Here is a 24,097-nt window from a genome sequence, read left to right as displayed (position 1 = left end):
CATTTATAAAAAATACACAACATTTCTTAAACAAATTATCAACTATTGATTTTAATCCAAATACCTAATATTTTAGTAAGTTTTGACGTAAACAGTTTATTTACAAAAATGTGGTATTAGATCAAACTTTTAACATAATCAAAACGAAATTAGAGAATGAAACATTAACAACTAGGACAAAACTGAACATATCAGCTATAATGGAGTTATTGACATTATGTACTAGTAATAACTACTTTCAACTAAATAATGAATTCTACAAACAAAACTTTGGTCTAGCAATTGGCTCTTTTTTATCTCCATTATTGGCTAATATATTTATGGAGGATTTCGAAACTAATATCATTTCTAAACAAAATTTAAAACCCACAGTATGGTGGAGATATGTATATAGATGATGTGTTTTCAATATGGCCTCATAGATCAGAATTGTTGGAAACATTTCTAAATATTATAAATGATCAAGAAGAGACAATAAAATTTACAATGGAAAAGGAAAATAATAACAACTTGCCTTTCCTCGATGTTTTAGTCTCAAAGAAGGATACTGGATATGAAACTTAAGTGTATAGAAAACCAACACACACCAACCGATATCTCAATAACAAATCAAATCACAACATCAACTTTAAAAAGGGAATTAATAAATCCTTATATGATAGAGACAATATTACCTGTTCTAACGAAAATTCATTTTTAGAAGAAAAACAATAATTGTTAACATCTGTTTTATTAAAAATGATTATCCTTTATCGTTTATAAATAAGGAATTATATCAAGATTGGATCGAATGGAACAGAACAACTTAGAACGAGCTCCTACGACATTCAGAAGAAATAATACGAGGAAAATATCAATACCATATATAATAAAAGGACTATCCGAGAAACTTAAAACAATAGGAAGTAAATTCAACATTTTAACAACATTCAAAACAACAAACACATTGTGATCTATTCTATCTAAAACTAAAACTAAGAATGAAAAAGACAGAAACAAAGAATTGCATTTATAAAATACCTTGTGAATGCGAACAATTTTCTTTAGGTGAAACATCAAGACCACTAAACGTTAGAATAAGTGAACATAAGTCTTATATTAAAAATAGAGAATTTGATAGATCTTAAATATGTCAACACGCATGGGGTAACGAACATAGATTTCAATGGAGAGATTCAAGTATAATCCTAAAAGAAACAGATAGTAAAAAGAGAAAAATCAAAGAAGCGGCTCTAATTATGCCAAATGAAACCAATTGTGTCGCAAATTCCTCGGTAGAATGCAGTAGGATGTGGTTACGCATACTGAAAGAGGAAGTCAATAGAAGGAAAATACCACGATTAGTAAGTCAATAACATATCGAGTTAGTACATATTTTATATTTTAGTATTACTTATATATCTATGTATTATTAATATTATTTATAATTTAAACACCATATATTATATTAAAGTCAGAATTTGGTATTAGTTTTGAGAGTAAACTAAATGTAAGACCAAATACTTACGATGTCGGGATAGTATCACGGGGTTTTTCCTAGTTTTCCCTCGTGATTTACTATGAAATATCTAACGCGAGAATTTTACTGTCACCGTTGCATTTGGTTGTCTTTTTAAAGACAGATCACATCCTATGATATTTTTGTGACGGATATTCTTGGGTTGGGGTTGATTTCATGTAATCAAATGAACTATCTTTCAGTAAAGTCGTCCCAGGAACGTAACTCATAAATATTGGCAATATCATTTTAAAGTCTTCTACTTTAAAATGTATAATATATGTCTGAATTGCTGATATAAATGAGTCAGATTAAATAAATTATTAAAAGAATTTTTTACTAAGCAACAACATTTTTGTTTAATCTAGTAGTATTTTTTATTTTGACAACGACACCCGATTAGGGCGTCGAAACGTTAATAAAATTATTTTTTAAATTTAATTGTGGCTTATTTCCCATCTAAATAGTTAATTGTACCTTTATACAATACGCCCAGCGATAATAGCCATTTACTATTTAGTACGTACATTGACGGTAGTTACAAATTTACGTACAAAATTACGTACAAAAAATAATAGTCAGGGATCCTAGACCTATTTTCACCATTTACTACTAACAAGCTAATTTTTCGTGAGCAGCTTCATTTTAACGAGCCGCCAAACTTTTTTCCTTACAACAATTTCCGTATGTGGTAGATAACAAAGATAGCAGGGATACTCCAGTCGAGTTAGACGACTTACAACAGGCCTAATCTTAAAGAGGGTCAAGAGTAGTGTAAATTTAAAATCTCGACTGAATACCACCGTTGCGTTAGCCCTCATTTTGATTTTAAACGGGAACCGTTTTTGGTCAATATCTCCGCCATTTTCAACTTCTCGACAAAAAGTATTACAACTCAAATTGTTGAAAATGTAATTTTCTTTAATTTCTTTCATTACAATTTTTTGGTGTGGTCGATATTTTTAGAGTTATTGGGAAAATAATGACAGTTGTTATTTTTCTATATTTATATACCATATTTATATGCTCAGAATATGGTGCGTAAATTTCAAGAAACAAAATAGACCATATATTATGATAGGAAGACGAAACAGAAATTCTATCAAATTCCTAAAGAGGTGTCCAGGTGCTAATGTCACAACCCAGTTGTTGCTGGATTGAGGTTAAATATAAAACAATTTAAACAGCAACAAAATAGATACAACATCGATCTTTTTTTATTTATAAAATTGCTTCAACCACTAGGGTTTATTAGGGCTTCAATTAATTACATAAATGTTAAAATGTTACACTAGATTTTGTGAAGTCTTGCATTTTTTAAAAAGTTTATGGTTCTGTCATTATGTAAGCCATTTAAGTAGATATTCTTTGGATAAAGCCGGTAATCTAGCTTGATGTTTCTCCGAAGTGTACAAAGGCAGTCCACTAGTGCCTACATGGTCCACTGTATTTACACAATCACAACTGTGCAAATGAGAATTTGTTCGTTCCGGTGAAGGTAATCGTGTGTTAACTTCATATTGCCTGTACGTAACCTAGAGACGCATACACCCGTGTTGAGCTGGCCACCCACTTGCAAAAATTAAAAAACAAATAGCCCTGATTTATGAGCTTTCATATTCCGCAAATTAAAAATTTTGAGCTCGTTGCACTGAGCAGGAATTTAATATTTTAGTGAAATATGCAATATTAATACTTAAAAATAGGAATATTGAATCGATTTTTGCGGCAGAATTAGGAGCTACTTATGAGCTCTCGAAATGATATTGTTTTGATTTTTGAGCTCATCTCCTTCACCCCCAAACAACCCTTTAATTGATTTAACTTATGAGAAAAATGCTGAGAAAATTTAAAATATATCGTATTGCGGATATAATTCCGATAGCTTATATATATTCTAAGAATAAACTATTAAATCACGTGCATTTCGATTATTGAGCTCCAACCCCTTCGCAAGAAAACCACCCCATCTTCCCGGCTTAAGAGAGAGTTGTCGTTAAAATGCATTAAATTAATTATTTGGCGACTACATATCATTTAATAATTTATGAGCTCCCAAACTACGCACATTTAGATCAGTAAATTGCAATTTATTTTGTATAGTGCAGTCACTAAAGGTAAAAATCAACGATTACCTTCAATTTCGGTGAACCTTTATCGATTTTCACGAAAATTGGTCAGTGGTTAGGGGATACCTCAAGAAACAGTGACATGGTACCACCTTGCTCCTTTACCCCGAGGGTGGATACCGCTCCTTCTCGGGGGTGAAAATTATTTTATAAAAAATAACTGCACAAATCAATAAATGGACAAATTATAAGCAAAATTTGTTATATAAAGTTATTAAAATAAGTCAATATTTTTAAGTTATGAAAGATCAAAAATTTTAATTATTCGTGAAAAAAATGCATGAAAATGCAAAAAAATGAATTTTTTTTTAATAACTCTATTATATTTTTATGATATCAGGCACATCCAACTATTTGAAAGGTAATTTCAAGAGCTATAAGTCTGTATTACATTTTTAATCTTTCAAATACTTTATTTTTTTAGGATAATAGGTTAAAGGGCTCCGGTTACATTATTCTCGTATTAAAATTTAGGCTTAAATGTTTCTATCTTCGTTATTTTGATTCATACAGAAATCAAAAGACAAGTAAAATCTTTGTTAATAAAAAAAAACTCAAATTTCGTTATCTATCATTTTTACGTGTATCGAGTATTGTTGGAGTTATTATCAAAAGCCAATAATTTACGAAAATTTGAAAAATTTTGATTTTTTAAATCATATTTAAAATAATAACTCCAACAATATACGTAAAAAATGATAGGTAACGAAATTTGAGTTTTTTTTATTAGCAAAGATTTTACTTGTCTTTTGATTTCTGTATGAATCAAAATAACGAAGATAGAAACGTTTAAGCCTAAATTTTACTACGAGAACAATGTAACTGAAGCATTTTACCCTATTATCTTAAAAAAATAAAGTATTTGAAAGATTAAACGTAATACAGTTTTATAGCTCTTGAAATTACCTTTCAAATAGTCGGATGTGCCTGATATCATAAAAATTAACAGTTATTAAAAAAAACTAATTTTTTTGGAAACATTTTTGGAGTATAAATTTTGTTGCTGGCAACTTTTTCTGGAGCTCATTTGACATGTATTTTTAAGTACTTTAACAAATATTTAGTAATTGTTATAAAATGCATCGCTTTCCCGTTATTTAAGCTTGAATTGAATCATTATTGAATCCTTAGATTTGAATAATCGCAGAAAAAATATACATTTATTTACCTATAACTTACTTTAAATTAACATTAAAGGGGTTTTCAAGTAAGCAATTTATTACATTTTTTATTAGCTTCAATTTTAGTGATGAAACCTTTTTTGTAAAAACTTACAGTTTTTGAATTATTTATGAAAAATCGCTTTAAATCATGCATTTTCTTTCACAAAAATTAAAATATTTGATCTTTAACAACTCAAAAAGTATTGATTTCAATAACATTATATAACAAATTTTGCTTAGAATTTGTCCCTCTCTCGATTTGTGGGGTTATTTTTAATAAAGTAATTTTCACCCCCGAGAAGGGGTGACATATACCCCAGGCTAAAACCGCAAGTTGCTATTGTTAATTTTGTTCCTTGAGGTATCCTCTATCCGCTCACCAATTTTCGTGAAAATGAATGAAGGTTTACCGAAATCGAAGGTCATGGTTGATTTTTACCTTCAGTGACTGCACTATAGAAAGAAAATTGCAATTCAATAATTGAGATGCGTGAATTTTGCGCGAGATCATAAATTATTAAACGATATACAGTCTCCAAATAATTAATTTAAATTATTTTAATTACAACTCTCTCTTAAGCCAGGAACATGGGATGGTTTTCTTGCGAAGGGGTTGTAGCTCAATAATCGAAATGCGCGTGAATTAAGAGTTTATTCTTAGAACATAAGGTATACGAATTAAACTACTATTAACTTTTTTGTAAAAACTTACAGTTTTTCAGTGATTTACGAAAAACCGCTTCAAAACATGCTTTCTTTTTACAAATAATTAAAATTTGTTGATCTTTAGTAACTTAAAAATTATTGACTTATTTTAATTACTTTATATAACAAATGTTGCTTATAATTTGTCCTTTTATTGATTTGTGTAGTTATTTTTTATAAAATAATTTTCAACCACGAGAAGGGGCGGTATCCACCCTCAGGGTAAAGGAGCAAGGTGGTACCATGTCACCATTGTTTCTTGAGGTATCCCCTAACCACTGACCAATTTTCGTGAAAATCGATGAAGGTTCACCGAAATTGAAGGTAATCGTTGATTTTTACCTTCAGTGACTGCACTATACAAAATAAATTGCAATTTACTGATCTAAATGGACGTAATTTGGGAGCTCATAAATCATTAAATTATATGTAGTCGCCAAATAATTATTTTAATGCATTTTAAGTAAAACTCTCTCTTAATCCGGGAAGATGGAGTGGTTTTCTTGCGAAGGGGTTGTAGCTCAATAATCGAAATGCACGTGATTCAATAGCTTATTCTTAGAATATATAAGCTATAGGAATTATATCCGCAAAACGATATATTTTAAGTTTTCTCAGCATTTTTCTCTTAAGTTAAATCAATTAAAGGGGTGTTTGGGGGTGAAGGGGATGAGCTCAAAAATCGAAACTACCTATATCATTTCAAGAACTCATAAATAGCTCGTAATTCTGCCGCAAAAATCGATTCAATATTCCTATTTTTAAGTCAGCCCCCCCCCCCCAAAAATATTAAATTCCTGCTCAGTGGAACGAACTCAAAATTTTTAATTTGCGGAATATCAAAGCTCATAAATCAGGGCTATTTGTGTTTTAATTTTTGCAAGTGGGGGGGGGGGGGGGCAGCTCAACACGGGTGATGCATACTTGGTCTCGTCCCTTGAGTAGGAGTTTGTATACAGCTACCACTTGAATATTATTTTTCATGGATGTGTCTGAATTTCGCCAATGAATTTGCCATTTCTCACTAATTTTGTTTTTAAAGTATTGCTTCAGGTCGCTATGAACTCATTTAGTGACTAATCTTGATTATGGATTTTCTGCTGCCTTCCTGGTCAACTGATCAGCTTTTTCATTTTCAGCTAAACTGCAGTGTGACGAAACCGAAAGGAATTTAATAAATCGGTCGTTTTCTTGACGTCTCATTAGTTCTGACCTTAGAGGCAATTTTATGAGATGTTTTGCGTGTAACTGTGTCATGGAGCTGAGGGCACTTAAAGAGTCAGTAGTTATTATCAAAGATTTTTTTGTTTTTATTGTTTACAAATGTTAGTGCTTGCAAAGTAGCAAGAAGTTGTGCGGAAAGTAGGGTTGATCGTAGAGAAAGTGAGAAGGAGAAGTCTTGACGTAAAGTTGTAAAAGAAGCCCGTACCCCACTGTCAGATTTAGACGCGTCTGTAAAAGTGTGGAAGCTATTAGCGTACTTTAATTTACGTGCTGCTTTCTTTTTAAACATACTACGCGGTGCGTCATATTTATTATAGACTTTTGCGTCATATCTATTAAGACTTTAGTCACAAATAGACAGCTGTATAGTCCAAGGAGGTTGATGTTAGTTACATTGTACTACGTCTTAGGAAAATGTATGTTTAAAATATTTTGTAATATTCTTTGGATCTGGATATAAAACGGGGGATTAATCTTTGTGAGGTGTTAAATGTCGATGTGAGTCTGTCAGAAAACACGTTTTTAAAAGTCGGTACATGTGTATTAGCCATAGATAAAATAACAGAATAGATTAGGGCAGTCCGAAAAATAGCGTAACGCGGAACAGTTCGGGTCGGTGGTCTATCTATCTCTCTCTACCGGCGCTTAGCTTTCTCTCTCTAGCATATGATGGCTGCCGCCTCTGTGTAACTGTCGATCCATTACTCCCACCTCTTGGTAGATACACTCACACTCGTACGACAGACAAAGATAGCTAGACCACCGTACTTGATATCGGCGTTACACCCCGATGCATTGAGTGGTATATGACTAGCCAGATCTATTCTTGACATATCTCTGGTATTAGCCGACAATTTAGCTTATACGTAAGGCTGAGGTAGTTTCTTTTTAAGGGAAGGTTCACGTGATGCATAGTATAAACGCTCAATCGGACTAGTATCTATAGCGCTATTCTTATTGCTGTATTGTATACTGGGTCTAGTAATTTAAGTGTTGATGCATTGGATGCATTGTAAGCAACTGCACTATAAGCTACTTTAGAACGATTTAGAGTTCTGTAGACAGTTATGAGTGTTTGGGAATGAGCCTTCCATTGCTTGTGAGTCATGGTTTTCAATTGATTTAGACCATTTTGAGTGGTTTGCAAATATGACAAGATGACAACATAGATCTCTTCACAATAAGAAACTGAGAAATACATTAGTGATTTACCAGTAATTTGCTATATGATAAATATTGCATTTATACACGATATTTCAGTAGAAAAATCCTGTTGTTCATCTGGTAACCATATCCTCTGATTTACTAGTTCTTGTAAAATTTTAGTTGTAAATTTTAGGGGAGTATTTAACTTGTTTCTAAGTTGTTACCTTTGCAGTTGTTTGATTGTTGTTTATTTTCTTTTTGAAATACAGTCGAACCGATTATTGGAATAGTCTTCGGGCCAACCAAAAGTGTTGCTATCACCGGGATATTCCAATAACCGATCATTGGTGGATAGTAATAACGTTTCGGGACCACAAATTTCTATTCCTTAAACCGGGATATTCCTATAACCGGTATTCTAATAATCGGGTTCGACTGTATTAGAATTAGTTCGCTCGTTCTCCATTATTCTGGTATTTTATTGTGTTTTATAATTTTGTTAATAAATTAATGTTGTTAATTGTTCTGTCATTGCTGCTCCACATTATTTCAATAATTCGTTCTTTGAACTTCCATAATTTGTTCTTTCTCTGCATAGAAAGTATTTAGATAGTTTTTAGATGTAACGATGAGTGCCATCGTTACGATAATATTATATTTATTCCTATAAGCCACCTAATAAGTATGCAACCAGTTATGCGTTCGTGCTTAGAACGGGTTACCTAAATTTGGGACCAAATATAATATAAGGTTGGTAATATGTTTGGGGAATTCTGGTCTTAGCGTGTGGCTGTACGGCTTCCGACGGAGGGGCATATCATATCGCCCAGCGGAGCGGGTTGTGACTTGAATTTCCAATCTCGTTGGATCAACAAATAAATTCTTCCGTGGCCATTGTTTAAAGAATACTATTTTCGGTTAAAACATTCGTTTATAGAAGAGCAGTTTACGTTGGAAGGAATTATTATTATTTTGTTTTGGATTTGTGGAGTGAAAAAGAAGAGTTTTGTTTCCAATACTTTTTGAAAAGCAATGGTCACGGAAAAAGAAGGTAAGATAGGAAATTAAGTCGATCAAAACTTTAGTTTACCTTTATGGAATGAAACATTATTTTGGGGATTCTTTTGGATGTAATTTGGATGGGTTTTTTTTTTGGTTCTTTGGAATAGCAGTTGAGTTTTTTGATACTGGGAAAGTACCTCCTTGTCATACCTTCTTTTGGTGGAGTATCTCCCAAGGGTTGAGCGAAAACGGAGGATACCTTATTTGGCGCTCCCACCATCAGCTTCACAGGATTTGAAGAAGCAACACGCCTACGTTGTAGCGACAGGTTAAAATAATATTTTTCAATTACTATTTTTGTGTCAATAACTTAAAAATAAGCCCTATAATAATAATATACCTTCATTTTTCCTTAAAAATATAGTTAACATAGTAATATTCAACATTGTTCAACAAATGTAATCTTTTCACAGTTCATATCTTTGATTTAAAATGGTTGGGGATTATGACCTATGACGATGTTGTGCACAATATCTAGGGTAGATTCCCTTATTTAATAACATTTATTCCATTTGTCAGGTATTGTAGTCAGGTTGTCACCTCCGATCAGATTCGGGATTGTCAACCAATATTAATCCTCATTAATAGTCAGTTTTGTATATACATAGGTAGATCAATAATTAACTATCTTTGTAATAAATTCAATACATTTTTTTCTTACTGTAAAAGCTGCGTTGTAGACAGGAGCGTACTAGCCTAGTACGTCAGGAATTAGCTAGTGTAAAAATTGTATATAGGGTATATGGTATATAGGTTTTTAATTAAATTGGGTTGTACATACTTATATGTTTTATTATCCCACTATTTCTAGTATCTATAAAAGTATTAGTTAGGTGCAGCAATATAAGTCATTCGGCGAAGAATTCATTCAATCCTTCCCTGGCGCCCTTATACGTTCTCAGTAATATCTTCTCGGTCAGTATTTCCCTTTCTTTTCATTACTCCTTATATTAATTTATTTTCTTTTTCATTCAAGTATTTCATTAGGTACCGTCTTACCAGGGCATGCAAATTGGCCTAATCCTTCCCTGAGCCCTACTGATAAATTCTCTTGAATTTCCAGTTAGCATATTTCCATAACACTTCAAAAGTTACGTAAACTACCCTTCAAAGCTTATATTTATTCTGCCGCATCACACCCATTTTGTTAGAAATCCATGTATCCTTTTCTATGTCTTTTAGTTCTCTCACTTCGTTTACCTCCGTTCTTTGACCACTTATAAAGAACGGCAAAACTTTTTTGTTGATTTATAATGGTTGAAAGTTTCATTGGGTGCGTTCGGACGACCATAGCGGATGACTGTCAGCAGAAATCGGCTGAGTGGTTGTATCCAGCCGTGATAGGGAAAGCTTAGTAAATCTCTCAGCGGATGACTGCCAGCGGTGACGTCTGACAGCTACTGCTGGCTCAGCTGTCCAGTCGCTGTGGTCGTCCGAACGCACCCATTCTATCGACTTAATGCTGCTTTCACTATTTGGTCTATGCGCACGTTGGTAGATTCAAACCTATACAGACTCAGACAATGATTTTCGTTTTAGTCTGATGGCATAGCAGTCAGCAAGGTAAGGATAAAGACAAAGGAAATGATTATGGGGAACGAAAACCATTTTATATTGAATGCACCTGGTATTTTATGTTGTTAGTGATACGATTAGTTTCTTTCCTAATTAACCACATTTTTTATTTTTTCTGCTAATTTCCTTGCTCAATCATGTGTATCATATACAATTGTTTCAATCGATACTAAATACGAATATTTGTTCTTAGTTGTACTTTTTTAAAATGAGTATTCTGTGTTTGCTTTTGGTATTTTGGCTCTACGTGTTTTGGTCACACAGTAGTGCCCATCCTTTGGATACTATAATATTTAAGGAAAACGTAACAACAAATTTTTTGGAGGTTTATATACCAACTGTTAATTCAAATAATGAGATTTGCAAGCGACATAGCGTGTTTGTTGTCGAAGAAGTGAAGAAGTATACTCTGTGGGCTACAGAAAGTAAGTACTTTTCTTTAAAGATTATTACCAGACTCTGAAAAATATGCACAGAGAATATTTTGCATATTTTATGCAACTATTAATAGACAAGGGCGGATCTGTGAAAAAACGTCTATATTAAATTTGAATATGATAGGCGGCATTCGGATTTTTGCAGAAACAGTTTTGCGATAACTTTAATACTAATAATTGACTTTATTCCTCGTATATAAACCTGGAAAATTAATAAAATGATTAAAATATTTTTTTTAACTTTCCTTGCTTACTCATATAACCCTAAAACGATTCCATTTGGAACAAAGTCGTAACGAAATAAAATAAAGATAAATTATTGAATAGTCCATGAGATGTAACTGGTTAAAAATGTTTTAATTTATTATTCGTGCTGCAAAATAGCAACAAATCGTTGCATTAGAATAACAAAGTTCTATTTGCCTCAGGTGCCATTTTTAGTTATGACTGTTTAAAGTTTCTGTTATGTATTTATTTTGCTATTATCGCCACCTGTATGTGTTAACAATGTAAATTCAAAAAAAATATATTTTTATTAACCGTAAAAGGTTCCTTCAATAGTTAATACAAAGGAGTTCTGATTTAAGAATTGATTTAAACTTATTTAGTAAAGGTTTATTTTCCACATATACACTTGTTTAACAATAACTATAGAATAAAACAACTTGAAGTTATTTGATAAAATCTTATTGCCAACTTATAAACACTTTTAGTTCTTGCAGATAGGACCTTGTGTACTTAATTGACTGTTTTTTATGTCAGTTAGAACTTTGTTAACTTATCAACATTTAAGATAGAAACTCAGATAGAACCTTGTAACTCACGTATTTCAGCCACCTGTTAATAGATGTCGTTGCTGTTATCATATTAAGGTGAAGAACATAAAATAAAACCAAGTTACATAAAAATCTCAGTTTAGACAAAAATTGCAGATATAACGTTGTTATTCTGATGCAACGAAATAAAAAAAGGGAGGGAAATTCGTATTCAATGTTTTTCATTTACTTAGATTGCACTTAGGATCTTCATAATTCGACTATGAAATCTTTATAATATAATGAAACAGTAAGTACACTGAAATTAAAATCAACTTAATAGATTTTGCATTATAATTTTGTAATCTATTTTTTTTAATTATATATATTTTTAAATCTTTCACAAAAAAATGAAACAACAAAAAAATTTGCCAATTTTTTTTCGTATAAAAAAGCACTTCATCTCTCTAATACAGTTTATATAATCGAAATCAAACTATTTGAGCGGCATCAGGAATGTTTAAAAGTTATAAAATATTTTCGGCTATTAAACAAAGAGAATATCTCGGTAACTATGAGATTAAATTAAATTCAGTTCAAAATCGGTACACGTAAAAAAATGTTTTCTCGGATTTAATACAGCAATTTTCATAATTTTTAATCCGATCTAACTCGAGTAGAGAAACCTAATAACGCATTACCAAGAAGTAACAAAGATGCTTTAGTTTTGTTATAATAATAATGTTGTCGACTACAACATGTTCCTACAGTTTCTTTTCCGCAATTTTTTTATGCGATCAATATTCTCCGAGTTAAGGGGGAAGTGGAAGCGGAGGGGAAGCACAATTATTGAATTGTCCCATTTATTATTAACTTTACGACATAATTGTAGATAAAAGAAACACCAACCAAACTAAGTACATAAAAGACATAAATAATAACTTATATGCAGTAAGTTCACTTAATTTTATTAACTAGCGGGTTTTATTGGTTGAATTTGTCTGTCGATAATTAAGTTTCATGTTAGCTAACACATTTTAATATTTCAACAATTTTTTTAAAATTTTGGACCCTGTCGGGGGAAATTGCCCCACCCCCCCTTGAAGACCCGCCACTGGTCTCTCCAAAAATTGTAGTAAATCGTAATTGCAACAATTTCAGTCCTTACACTTTTTGTCGAAAAGTTGAAAATGGCGGAGATATTGAACAAAAACAATTGCTATAAAATTAATCCGGTCTTACCAGATGTTAAATATTGATTTTATAAAAAAAATTAAAGAGATCAAAATTGTACAAAATGTAATTCTCTTTATTTTTGTACAGGTTCAAATTTGTCGTAAAACTAATAATAAACGAGATAATTCAATAAATCAATAATTATGCTCTAACAGTCTCTATTTTTCCCCCAAACTCGGAAAATGTCGACCGCACGAAAAAAATTATAATAAACGAAATTATAGAAAACCGCATTTGCAATAATTTCAGTTTCTACACTTTTTGTCGAAAAGTTGAAAATGGCGGAGATATTGAGCAAAAACAATTCTCGTTTAAAATCAAGATGGCGCCTAACTCAACGGTAAAATTAAGTCAAAGATTTATTTATTAGACTACTATTTATTTAGACTACTATTGACCCCCCCTAATGATTCAAAAAAATAAAATTTGAGGCATCTCGTAATGCAAGGTCAAATGCTATCCCGACTGGGCTATAACCATTTTAGGCACGATAAGAGTATAAAACTTAAATAGTAGAGCCTAAAAGAAAACGTATAAACAGTGTGCCGTCAGTTTTTAGTGGCACGTGCGTCGACAGTGGCGCATCTAACTGTACACTTGTGGACGCGATAAATAAACTAAAAGGTGCCCTCCCTCACTACCAGAATTAAACTTTTATTCCATTTTAATTTATTTTATTATTTATTATTTTATTATTATTTTATTCCATTTATTATAATGTTTCAACAATTTTTTTTAAATTTGGACCCTGTCGGGGGAAATTGTCCCGCCCCCCCCCTCGAAGACCCGCCACTGGTTTCTCCAAAAATTGTAGTAAATCGTAATTGCAACCATTTCAGTCCTTACACTTTTTGTCGAAAAGTTGAAAATGGCGGAGATATTGAACAAAAACAATTGCTATAAAATTAATCCGGTCTTACCAGATGTTAAATATTGATTTTATAAAAAAAATTAAAGAGATCAAAATTGTACAAAATGTAATTCTCTTTATTTTTGTACAGGTTCAAATTTGTCGTAAAACTAATAATAAACGAGATAATTCAATAAATCAATAATTATGTTCTAACAGTCTCTATTTTTCCCCCAAACTCGGAAAATGTCGACCGCACGAAAAAAATTATAATAAACGAAATTATAGAAAACCGCATTTGCAATAATTTCAGTTTCTACACTTTTTGTCGAAAAGTTGAAAATGGCGGAGATATTGAGCAAAAACAATTCTCGTTTAAAATCAAGATGGCGCCTAACTCAACGGTCAAATTAAGTCAAAGATTTATTTATTAGACTACTATTTATTTAGACTACTATTGACCCCCCCCTAATGATTAAAAAAATAAAATTTGAGGCATCTCGTAATGCAAGGTCAAATGCTATCCCGACTGGGCTATAACCATTTTAGGCACGATAAGAGTATAAAACTTAAATAGTAGAGCCTAAAAGAAAACGTATAAACAGTGTGCCGTCAGTTTTTAGTGGCACGTGCGTCGACAGTGGCGCATCTAACTGTACACTTGTGGACGCGATAAATAAACTAAAAGGTGCCCTCCCTCACTACCAGAATTAAACTTTTATTCCATTTTTTTTAAGTTCCATATCATTAAAAAATAAAACTCAACTTAATTTTAACCTACTAGCCCCTTCTCCCTTCCCCCATAATCAAAAACTTCATTTTTCGTTTTTTTTTAGCTGGGATGCAACCAATTTTTAAATTTCAAAAAATTTACACGCATAGTTGAGGCTTCTATAAAACATGTCTATTTTTTATAGACCCGTAGGTTTATATATTTTTTATAATATCAAACACTATATTTCTAATTTTTTTCAGATATTTCCGTAAGGTTCGCCACTTCAAAAATCAGAAAAACTGCATCATAATCTAGTTAAGAACGAATTAGAGTTCTGTAAAATGTTTGGGAATCAGCTCCCCATTGCTTGGTTAGATGGAGATATGGTTTTTTAGTTTTCAATAAATTTAGACCATTTGAGTTGTTTGTCGAAGATGACAAGATGACAACAACAATCTCTTCACAATAAGAAAATGAGAAACAAATTTTAACGTTCAAAAAAGGATAAATCAAGAACTACTGCAATTTACAACTGATATTGATCTAAAGATATTTCCTTGTGATATATTATGTTAGTTTTCTGGCTGTTTATTATTTCTTTTCTGATCCGTTTATTTGTTTATTTCTGATTATATTTCCGTAAAGTTCGCCACCTTCAAAAATCCGAAACACTGTTTTTTTACGAGGGTTTTGGGGATTTTCCGTATTTTATAGACTTCAAAATAGATCAGATCAATGTTTTTTATAGGGTATATGTAAATTAAAGTAACTGAGTCCTACAGAACATTTAAAATTCAAAATTCATGGGAACTACGTTCAAACCCCCTAAAAAACAGCTTTTTGGATTTTTGAAGGTGGCGAACCTTACGGAAAAATCTGAAAAAAATTAGAAATATAGTGTTTGATAAAATTAACACGATTAAACAAAATTAGACGTGCAGCCAAATTTTAAAATTAATTGCACCCCACCTAAAAAAATATAAACTAAAAATTAAGTTTTTGATGGTGGGCAAGGCACTGGTGGGTTAAAACTAGGTTGGGTCTTATTTTTTAATCACATAGAACTTAAAACAATGAAAAAAATTCAATTCTGGTAGTGAGTGAGGGTACCTTTTAATTCATTTATTCCGTCCATAAGTGGAAAGTTTGATACGCCACTGTCGACGCATGTGCCACTAAAAAGTGACGCCACATTGTTCATACGTTTTCTTTTAGGTTCTAGTATTTAGGTTTTAGACCCTTATGGTGCTTAAAATGAGTAGCAAATTTCACCTATAGCGTCTCTTAGTATAATAAGACTATTACGTGGCGAAAGAATTTATTTTTATTTTGATAGAAAATAAAATTCTAGTTTTATTTTGAAAACTTTTTGCATAGTATTTGCTAAACTTGAAGTAAAACGCGCCACAAAATAGCCTCAAACTGAAAACTTTATCAAAGATACTCTTTTGTGGCGCGTTATACTTCAAATTTAGCAAACACTATGGAAAATCCTTCAAAATAAAACCATAATCTTACTTGCCAGGAATCCCTGGAAATGTCTGGAAATAGTCTTGCGAGCCAAAGCACCAGTCTCGTCTTAAGTCCCGCCCCGCAGAAAAATCGCTCTTTCATCCCGTCCCTAGTGCCAATTCAAATAAACACATATTTTATCCAGTAAAATTAGTAACAGAGTAGTTAAGTATATTCTAACACTTTTTTTTCTCTTATTTTAGTGTTAGATTCAACCACAAAGTTCCCCAGTGGCTTTCTTGATGGTACAAATTACGATTTCGGAAACTTCGACGAATGTATCAATGTAAAGGTTCTGTATGAGGAGGAACCGTTTTACGGAAAATATTGTTTGGTGAAATTTACTTTAAAGCCACCTTTTACAGTGAATTTAGCATCTGAAAATGATACATATATTCGCCATTCTAACTTAACGATGTGGAGTAAAATGGATGTGAGTAGTTTTGATACATAGATATAAATAAACTACTATAAAAAAGTTCTTCCACTCTAACTGTTCCCACGCATGACATTATTCACGAATTACTTTTTATACTAGGTCTCTGTTTAAGTCACAGAAATTATAGTCTGTTTTTAAACCAATAGGAGTATGTAACGAGTAAGCGATGGACTACCCCAGCTAATTGAAATAATATTCGAAAATATTACCTCAACCAACCAAGATAGCCATCGTTAGTCCCTTAGCTTAGCTGAGTCACTCAGGTGTGTGTTCGTCTTGTCTAATCTTAGAAATCAACTATGAAAGTTTGGAATGAAAGCAAACAAAACAATATTTTTAACTAATCATGTTTATTGTTCATAAAGATATAACAAAAATATGACTTAGTAAATTGCATTAACAAATGTATTCAAATTCTTGCCAAAAACTAACAATTCTGGATTATACTTATGGCTTTTGGTAGCTGATGATAACTTCTTGATGTCGTATGGTAGTACTGCTGCTGGTTCTGCAACGGGCTCTGGGGTTCTAAAGGCTGTACTCCACCAGGCCTACCGATGTTGGTCGTTGCAGTCTAGTTGTTGTGGTTGCAGTATGGATGCCATGTCCTCGTTGTTCTATCGCCGGCGATTTGAGGGTTGTTGAAACTCCCGGAGGGAGAACGGTGATCTTATTCCCAAAAACTATAAAATGGAGACACATATCAATCATCAAGAAGAAAAACCAACGTGTGCCCTCTGCCGTTCTAATCGTCAGAAAAAGTAGCAGATGACAAGAATAAATTAAATGAAATTTAGATGAAGAGAATAGTTAAAATTTTGATTACTCAACGTACATATATGTAAATTAAAAAGATAATATATTTAAAACTAAAATATCAGAACGCATGGTTTGACATTGGGGTTAGGTTAGATATAAAAAACATTAGAAAGACTGTTATATGTAGAAATGTAATTACAATATAATATTATTCTTACCCTAAAAGAGATGATTTGATGGAACAAAATGATTTAATTTTCAAATTACATGCCTTTTTAAGGATTAATTTTTCCCTTCCATTTTCAATTTCTGTCAGGGAGTAGGGACGAAGTGACACTGTCATTGAAAACGACATTTGAAATGACGACCAAGTACTATGAAGTATCAGGCATGTTCCGTATTGAAAGACAAATATGTACAGTCTAAGAATACGGGGTATATTCAGTATGTTCAGTTGACGATTTAAATAAAAAGACATATAGTAAATAGAAGATAATAAAAGAGGGTAATAAAAGAGGATAATAAAAGAGGGCGTCAACGAGTTTTTAACGAAGAAAACTGGTAAAACAAATAGAAGGAAATAATTACTAATGGAATATTAAAGAAAATAAAGTAAAATAATTATTTAAAAATAAAATATCAAAGATGTGGCGTTTGTAATGTTACAAGTAATTTAAATTTCCCGCGCCGTAATGCCTATTTGTAATTGGTCCAACCTCAGGCAAGTTTACTCCACTCTTATCAAATTTTGACACTAATGATGAGATTTATAAAATTGGCACACTACTGACATTTCATAGGTTAATTAAGTTATATTAGCGTTTTTTGTATTTTCTGCGTTATTCCTTTAATTTTTAGATTTTTAGTCTGTTTTGTATATCAAAAACAGTTATTTTTAGAATTATATAGAGACATATTAGTATAATATAATATTTATGGATTACCGTCAAAGGTCGATATCATCAACCAAAAAAGAAGATGTATTTGGTGATATTTGTAGTGACGTTCTTGGGAGTGAATCTGTCTTTTTAGTTTACTCCTCTTGGTTTAAAAACACAGCTTAGTATTGTTTAAAAACACAAAATTAAGTCGCTTGTCCATAGACACCACAATAATCTAAACAAGGATAAACAACATGACATATCGCTGATACCTTGTTTACTTTGAATTTTGACATTTATGATTTAAAGTGACAGTGACATTAGCACATTTTGTCGTATTCGGTTTATTTTCATTTATTGTTTATTTGGTTTTATAAATCACTAAATTTTATTTGGTTTCATATGTTTATAAAAAGTAAATATAATATTTGCATTTGTATCACTACACTGTTTCCAAAACGTTTTGATATATTATAGTATATTATGCAACGAGCATTTAATGATGATCATTATGAAGCGAGTATGAGGGATATAGAGTACGAGCTTCATAATGATAATTAAATGCAAGTTGTGTACACAATTTTTTCTATGATCATTCACAACAAAAAATATATTCAAATTTATTAATTTTGTAACGCAAACAAATTAAGTAGTTTGCCAGTTTACATATTAGTGTAGGAAACAGAGATTGAACCTCGCAAAATGGACACAAGTCCGATTTAATTTTTTTTTTCTGGTATATCAAGGCGTGCTTATTATGAGACTAACTTTTTCTTAAAAAAAATTCGCCCCGAAACCCCCTTTTTCATCCCTTTAAAGGGGGTAATTTGTGGTTTTTGCGAAACCTAGCCCTTCTTGTATGTTTTGCAAAAAATTTACTTAACAGTAAAATGAAGAGGACTATATTTCCTACTATTTATTTCCCGACAGCATATGTCTATCACCCACCGTTTAGCGGGGGTGGTGCCCCAAAATTGACAAATTGTAAAAAAGACGTTTTTAAAAAAAATTGTTTGTTTTTCCCTAACTGTACTGAAAATTAAGAAGAAACCCTGCGGAAATTAATCACAAAGAAGTCGCTGATTTTTTGGTATAGGTTTTATTTAAGGGAAATTGCAAACAGGGTGTTACATTTTAAAAAACCCCTTTTTGTACCATCTGAACCACTTATGCTAGAGTAAAAAAACTTTCAGTGATTATCCATGTACTGGTGTTATTTACAAATTTGTATAATGCACCCCCATATTTTTCCCGAAACCACCCCAAAAAAAGGAGAATTAATAAAGAAAATAATCAAAAATTGATTTTGGGCCACCACTGTGGCTTTAGGGTGCAAAGAAAATAAAATTTGCATAGGTCATAATGTGTAGCAGACAGTGTGTTCTTTTATTTTCCATAAGTACGTTATCAATAAAATGAATAGGTGACGAAAAAAAAAAATAAAAACTGGAGCCCGCCAAAGCATTTCTGAGGTTTACGCCGCTACTGTGCCGTAACGGTTGCCTATACGAAAAAAATGCATAGGACCTTATTTGTAGAGAAAATAGTGGTCTTTAATTCTTTATAAGTTTTGTTTTAAAAAAATGCATAGGTAATAAGAAAATCGTAAAAACATGCTCTCCAAGGGATAGGGGTAGGTTCTGCGGTTTATTTTCAAGGATATGGGTAGTTTCCGCAGGGAACTTGCAATAATCCTATATATTTATAAAAAAGCCTATGTCCATATGGGTCAAAAAGCCAAGAAAAAAATTTTTTCAACCCCCCTTTTATTAATTTTTTTTGGCTACAGTGGTTGCATGAAGAAACCGCTTTTTGTGTCCATGTATGGGTAATAATAACGTGCACAAAATGGTATATGAAGCATTTTAATAAAGGGCATGGTTTGTGAAGGATTCCAAGAAAATCACTTTCTTTATTAATTCTCCTTTTTTTTTGGGTGATTCTGGAAAAAAATGGGGGTGCATTATAGAAATTTGTAAATAACACCAGTACGTGGATAATCGCTGAAAGTTTTTTTACTCTAGCATAGGCGGTTCAGATGGTATAAAAAGAGGTTTTTTAAAATGTAACATCCTGTGATTAAAAAATTTGCAATTGCCCTTAAATGAAACCTATACCAAAAAATCAGCCACTTATTTGTAATTAATTGCCGCAGCGTTTGTTCTTAATTTTCATTACAGCTAGGCAAAAATAAGTTTTTTTTAAAACATCTTTTTTAAAAATTTGTTAACTTTTAGGCGCCACCCCCGCTAAACGGTGAGTGCTAGACATAATGCTGTTGGGAAATAAATAGTAGGAAATATAGTCCTCTTCATTTACTATTAAGTAAATTTTTTGCACAACGTACAGGAAGGGCTACGTTTTGCAAAAACCAAAAATTACCCCCTTTAAAGGGATGAAAATTGGGCTTCCGGGGCGAAATTTTTTAGGAAAAAGTTAGTCTCATAATAAGCACCCCTTGATATACCAGAAAAAAAATAAAACCGGACTTGTGTCCATTTTGCGAGGTTCAACCTCTGTTTCCTACACTATATTGAGAACTGTCAAAGAATATGTATTTGACCCGCCATTGTTCACTGCGTTTGTGACACCTTCATCGAGAATGCCATATCGCGATTCTATTTGTTAAAAATCTGTATCGTAATGAAAATGTGTATCATAATGAAGTTTATTATCCGAATTGTCAAATAACTGTCAAAGTGTAGAATCGCATTTTAAAGCTCTCTGAATTTTAAAGTTTAATTTAGTTGGTTTTTAAGCAATTTACCGTGTAATTTAAATCTAGTTATATTCAACTCGTTCTTGAACTGTAGTGTTTATATAAAAAAACACGCATAGTACTAGAAATTTGTTATTGTGCCCTATGGGGGATGATGTAGATCCTAGAACACTCTTAAGTGCGTCTAAAAACGATAGTTCAACGGAATTTATGGATTCGAGTATGGAAAAAAAGTGGTGCCCAGTAGAATATTCGACGTTAATTCAGCTAAGTATAATTTACAAAATATTTTTGTTTATATAGAAAAAATTATTATAACACCGAATAATAACACCGAACTTTCTCGTATTTATCCAATCTCGATAGGCCATATTTTATATAAGAAATTAGGAATTGCCTATATCCTTCAAGTAAGGGGATTTGGTAGAAATAGGATTAAGGTATCTGTAGCTTCGATACATGATGCAAATAATCTTATTAATAATACTTAACTAAAGGAAGAAAATTTACCAGCCTTTATTCCGGGTCATTTAGTAGAAAGCAAGGGTTTCCGTGATATTGACACTCAATTTGACAACGTCTACTTACACGAAAATATAGAATTCCCTTCTCGTATATTAGATATTAAACGTATGCATCGAAAAGTGAAAAAAAAAAACGACACAGTGGAGTATGTTGCAAAACGATATGTTATTATATCTTTTGATGGTAATGTACTGGCTCAATATATTATTACTAATTGTGTTTTTCTCCAGTAGAACAATTTGTAGGTAGAGTCACGCAATGCTATAGGTGTTTGAGATACGGCCACATTTCAAAACAATGTAGAAGCTCTCAAAATGTGTGTATTCGTTGTGGAGTTAATACAGAGGAAAATCACTCATGCGATAGTACAGATATTAGCTGCATTCATTGCAAGAGTAATGATCATGTTTCGGTTTCCAAAAACTGTCCTTCTTACCAAAAATAACAAAAAATTAAAAATATTATGATCAAAAATAAGATTTTTTTATAGAGACCAAGGAAATTAACGAAAACTGGTACTCAGAGTCTTTAGGTCAAAATAGGTTTTCAATTTTATCCAACTTCGATAAAAATGTTCCAGAGATTATACAAAATAATATTTACTCATCAGCTGCGCAATCTTCTTCAAATACAGCTACTAATTCTTATCCAACTTTTCACCAAACCTCGAATAACTACTCAGTTCCTAATAAAAAGGAAAAAGTAATTTCTTCCCCGGTTGTTTCTTCTAACTCTGTTCAGCCACCTCCCATGTTTACCTTAAAATTTTGACCATCTCAACCTCTACCTGCTAATCCACCCCGTTCCACTTCTGAAAGTGGTGAGAGGGATAATCAAGATATTGCTTAAGTTCTGATTAACTTTGTAATTAGTTTTTTTTTTAAATATACATTCACTGGATGATTTGAACTCTTTAGATAACGAAATAATAAATCAAGAAATTATTTCTATATTGGAGGGAACAAAAAGGTTAACAAATAATGTCCAGTGCTTTAAATAAATTTAAAATCATGCAATGGAATTGTTGATCTGCTGTCGCCAATAAAAACAGCCTAACATATTTTTTAAATGTAAATTATATTGAGTGAGACTTGTTGAGTGAGACATGGTTTAAACCCGGTAAACAATGTAATTGTAAGGGTTATAAGATAGTTCGGCGCGACCAATATGTTTCGCTGGAGTAGCTATACTTATAAAATCTATACATCGTTTTGTAGAAAATTGTGTTACACAAAATTTTAATGACGATATTCTTGTCTGTGGAATCACTTAAAACTACATATAATAAATCTGATATTTTTTTTGCTTCAATTTATAGACCCCCAGATATTCGCTCTACTTCAACAGCCTGGTGTAAAATATTAGAACAATTTAAAGTTCCTTGCATTATAGGCGGTGATGTGAATGCGCATAGAAGCTTGTGGGGTTCACTTAAAAATGGCCTCCAAATTATTAATGCCATTGATACACTTAAATTAGTTGTTCTTAATAATGGCAAATCAACCTGTCTGACCCGCCTGGGTGTGACGCAATCTAGTGTTGATATTACTTTATGTTCTCCTGATTTAGCAAAAGAAGTTACTTGAGACGTGTTGGATGACACGTTGGGGTCGGATCATTTTGTAGTTCAAATAAATATTTCTTCTGTTAATTTCCGGAATCAATACATTCTTCCGAAGTCCACATGGAATGTTAATAAAGCTGATTGGACCCTGTACTGAGATCTGATTGAACAACATTTTCTTAACTACTCGGAGAGCTTGCCTACTACAGAAAAATATGAGTTCCTAATAGAAAGTATTAATATTGCATCTTCTCAATCGATTTCGACCTACAAACCTTTCAAAATTTAAGCGACCACCTTCTCCTTGGTGGGGTTTCAAATGTGAACAAGTTGTTTCCGAAAGAAAAGATGCTTTAAAAACATACAAAACTAATTTTAGTTTCGATAATTTTGTACGGAATGTACGGATGTCAGGAAGTAGTAGCAAGAACGAAAAAAATTCTAAAACAAAAAGCCAAAGAAAGTTGGAAAAACTGGTGTTCATCCTTAAAAAAGTGCATAATTTCAAGAATATTCTCTGAAAATTTTAAAATAATCGGAGAAAAATTTCCAGAGATACAGCGTGTTGAATATCCCTACCTTCGACTCGCTTTGCCGCGACTTCGCGCCAGCACGCTTGAGCGTATTGAGAAACGTTAAACATCTGTTCGCCTTCTCTTTTGTAGATTACTCCTCGATTCAAAAAACATATTCCAATGTGCATCACTTTACGATTTGGCAGACAAATAAGAAGATGAAGATGCAGTTGTCAAAACTTTAAACGCATTTTTCTCAAAACTGGTTTTTCAAATGCGGTTGACATTGTAACTGAAAAACTGCTCGGCCGATCTACCTGATATTTTGCACAGATTTTCTTGAGATATTTCATGAGGTAACAACGTCGAGATATTTTTCTTTTTTTGCTTATTTTTTGTTCAACAATATTAAATCTGTTGATTTTCACAAAATGTTTACCAAAAATTTCATTTTTTTCATTTCTGAGTGATACCAAAAATTCAAAAATCATTAAAAATAAAAAACTCGACGCTGTGACCTCGCAAAACTCATAAGCTAATTAAATCTTTTTGAATTTGTTGTTTCGTATGATCTAGTGACGAGTTCTGATGTCCACCGCAAAATCCATTTTTTTGTGAGCTGCCTGTCAAAATTTGTCACCAATGGCTTACTTTTCAATATTTTGGATTGCATTTTTTTCTAAATATT

General features: G+C 32.1%; 1 protein-coding gene across 1 annotated transcript in view; it reads left to right on the top strand.

The window, feature by feature from the left end:
- Positions 1 to 10,696: 10,696 nt before the first annotated feature.
- The window catches only part of LOC114331122 (nose resistant to fluoxetine protein 6-like), a 191,440-nt gene continuing 178,039 nt past the window's right edge, over positions 10,697 to 24,097 (top strand). The window contains exons 1-2 of the mRNA XM_028280598.2: positions 10,697 to 10,927; positions 16,211 to 16,440. Of these exons, the coding sequence (XP_028136399.2) occupies positions 10,711 to 10,927; positions 16,211 to 16,440 (447 nt within the window). The 5' untranslated portion in view covers positions 10,697 to 10,710. The remainder of the gene's footprint in view (positions 10,928 to 16,210; positions 16,441 to 24,097) is intronic.

The sequence above is a fragment of the Diabrotica virgifera genome, chromosome 4 (genome assembly GCF_917563875.1).
Source record: "Diabrotica virgifera virgifera chromosome 4, PGI_DIABVI_V3a".
In the NCBI taxonomy this organism is placed as follows: Eukaryota; Metazoa; Arthropoda; class Insecta; order Coleoptera; family Chrysomelidae; genus Diabrotica; species Diabrotica virgifera.
The sequence above is the reverse complement of the archived record's forward strand: the minus strand, read 5'-3'. Positions and strand labels throughout refer to the sequence as shown.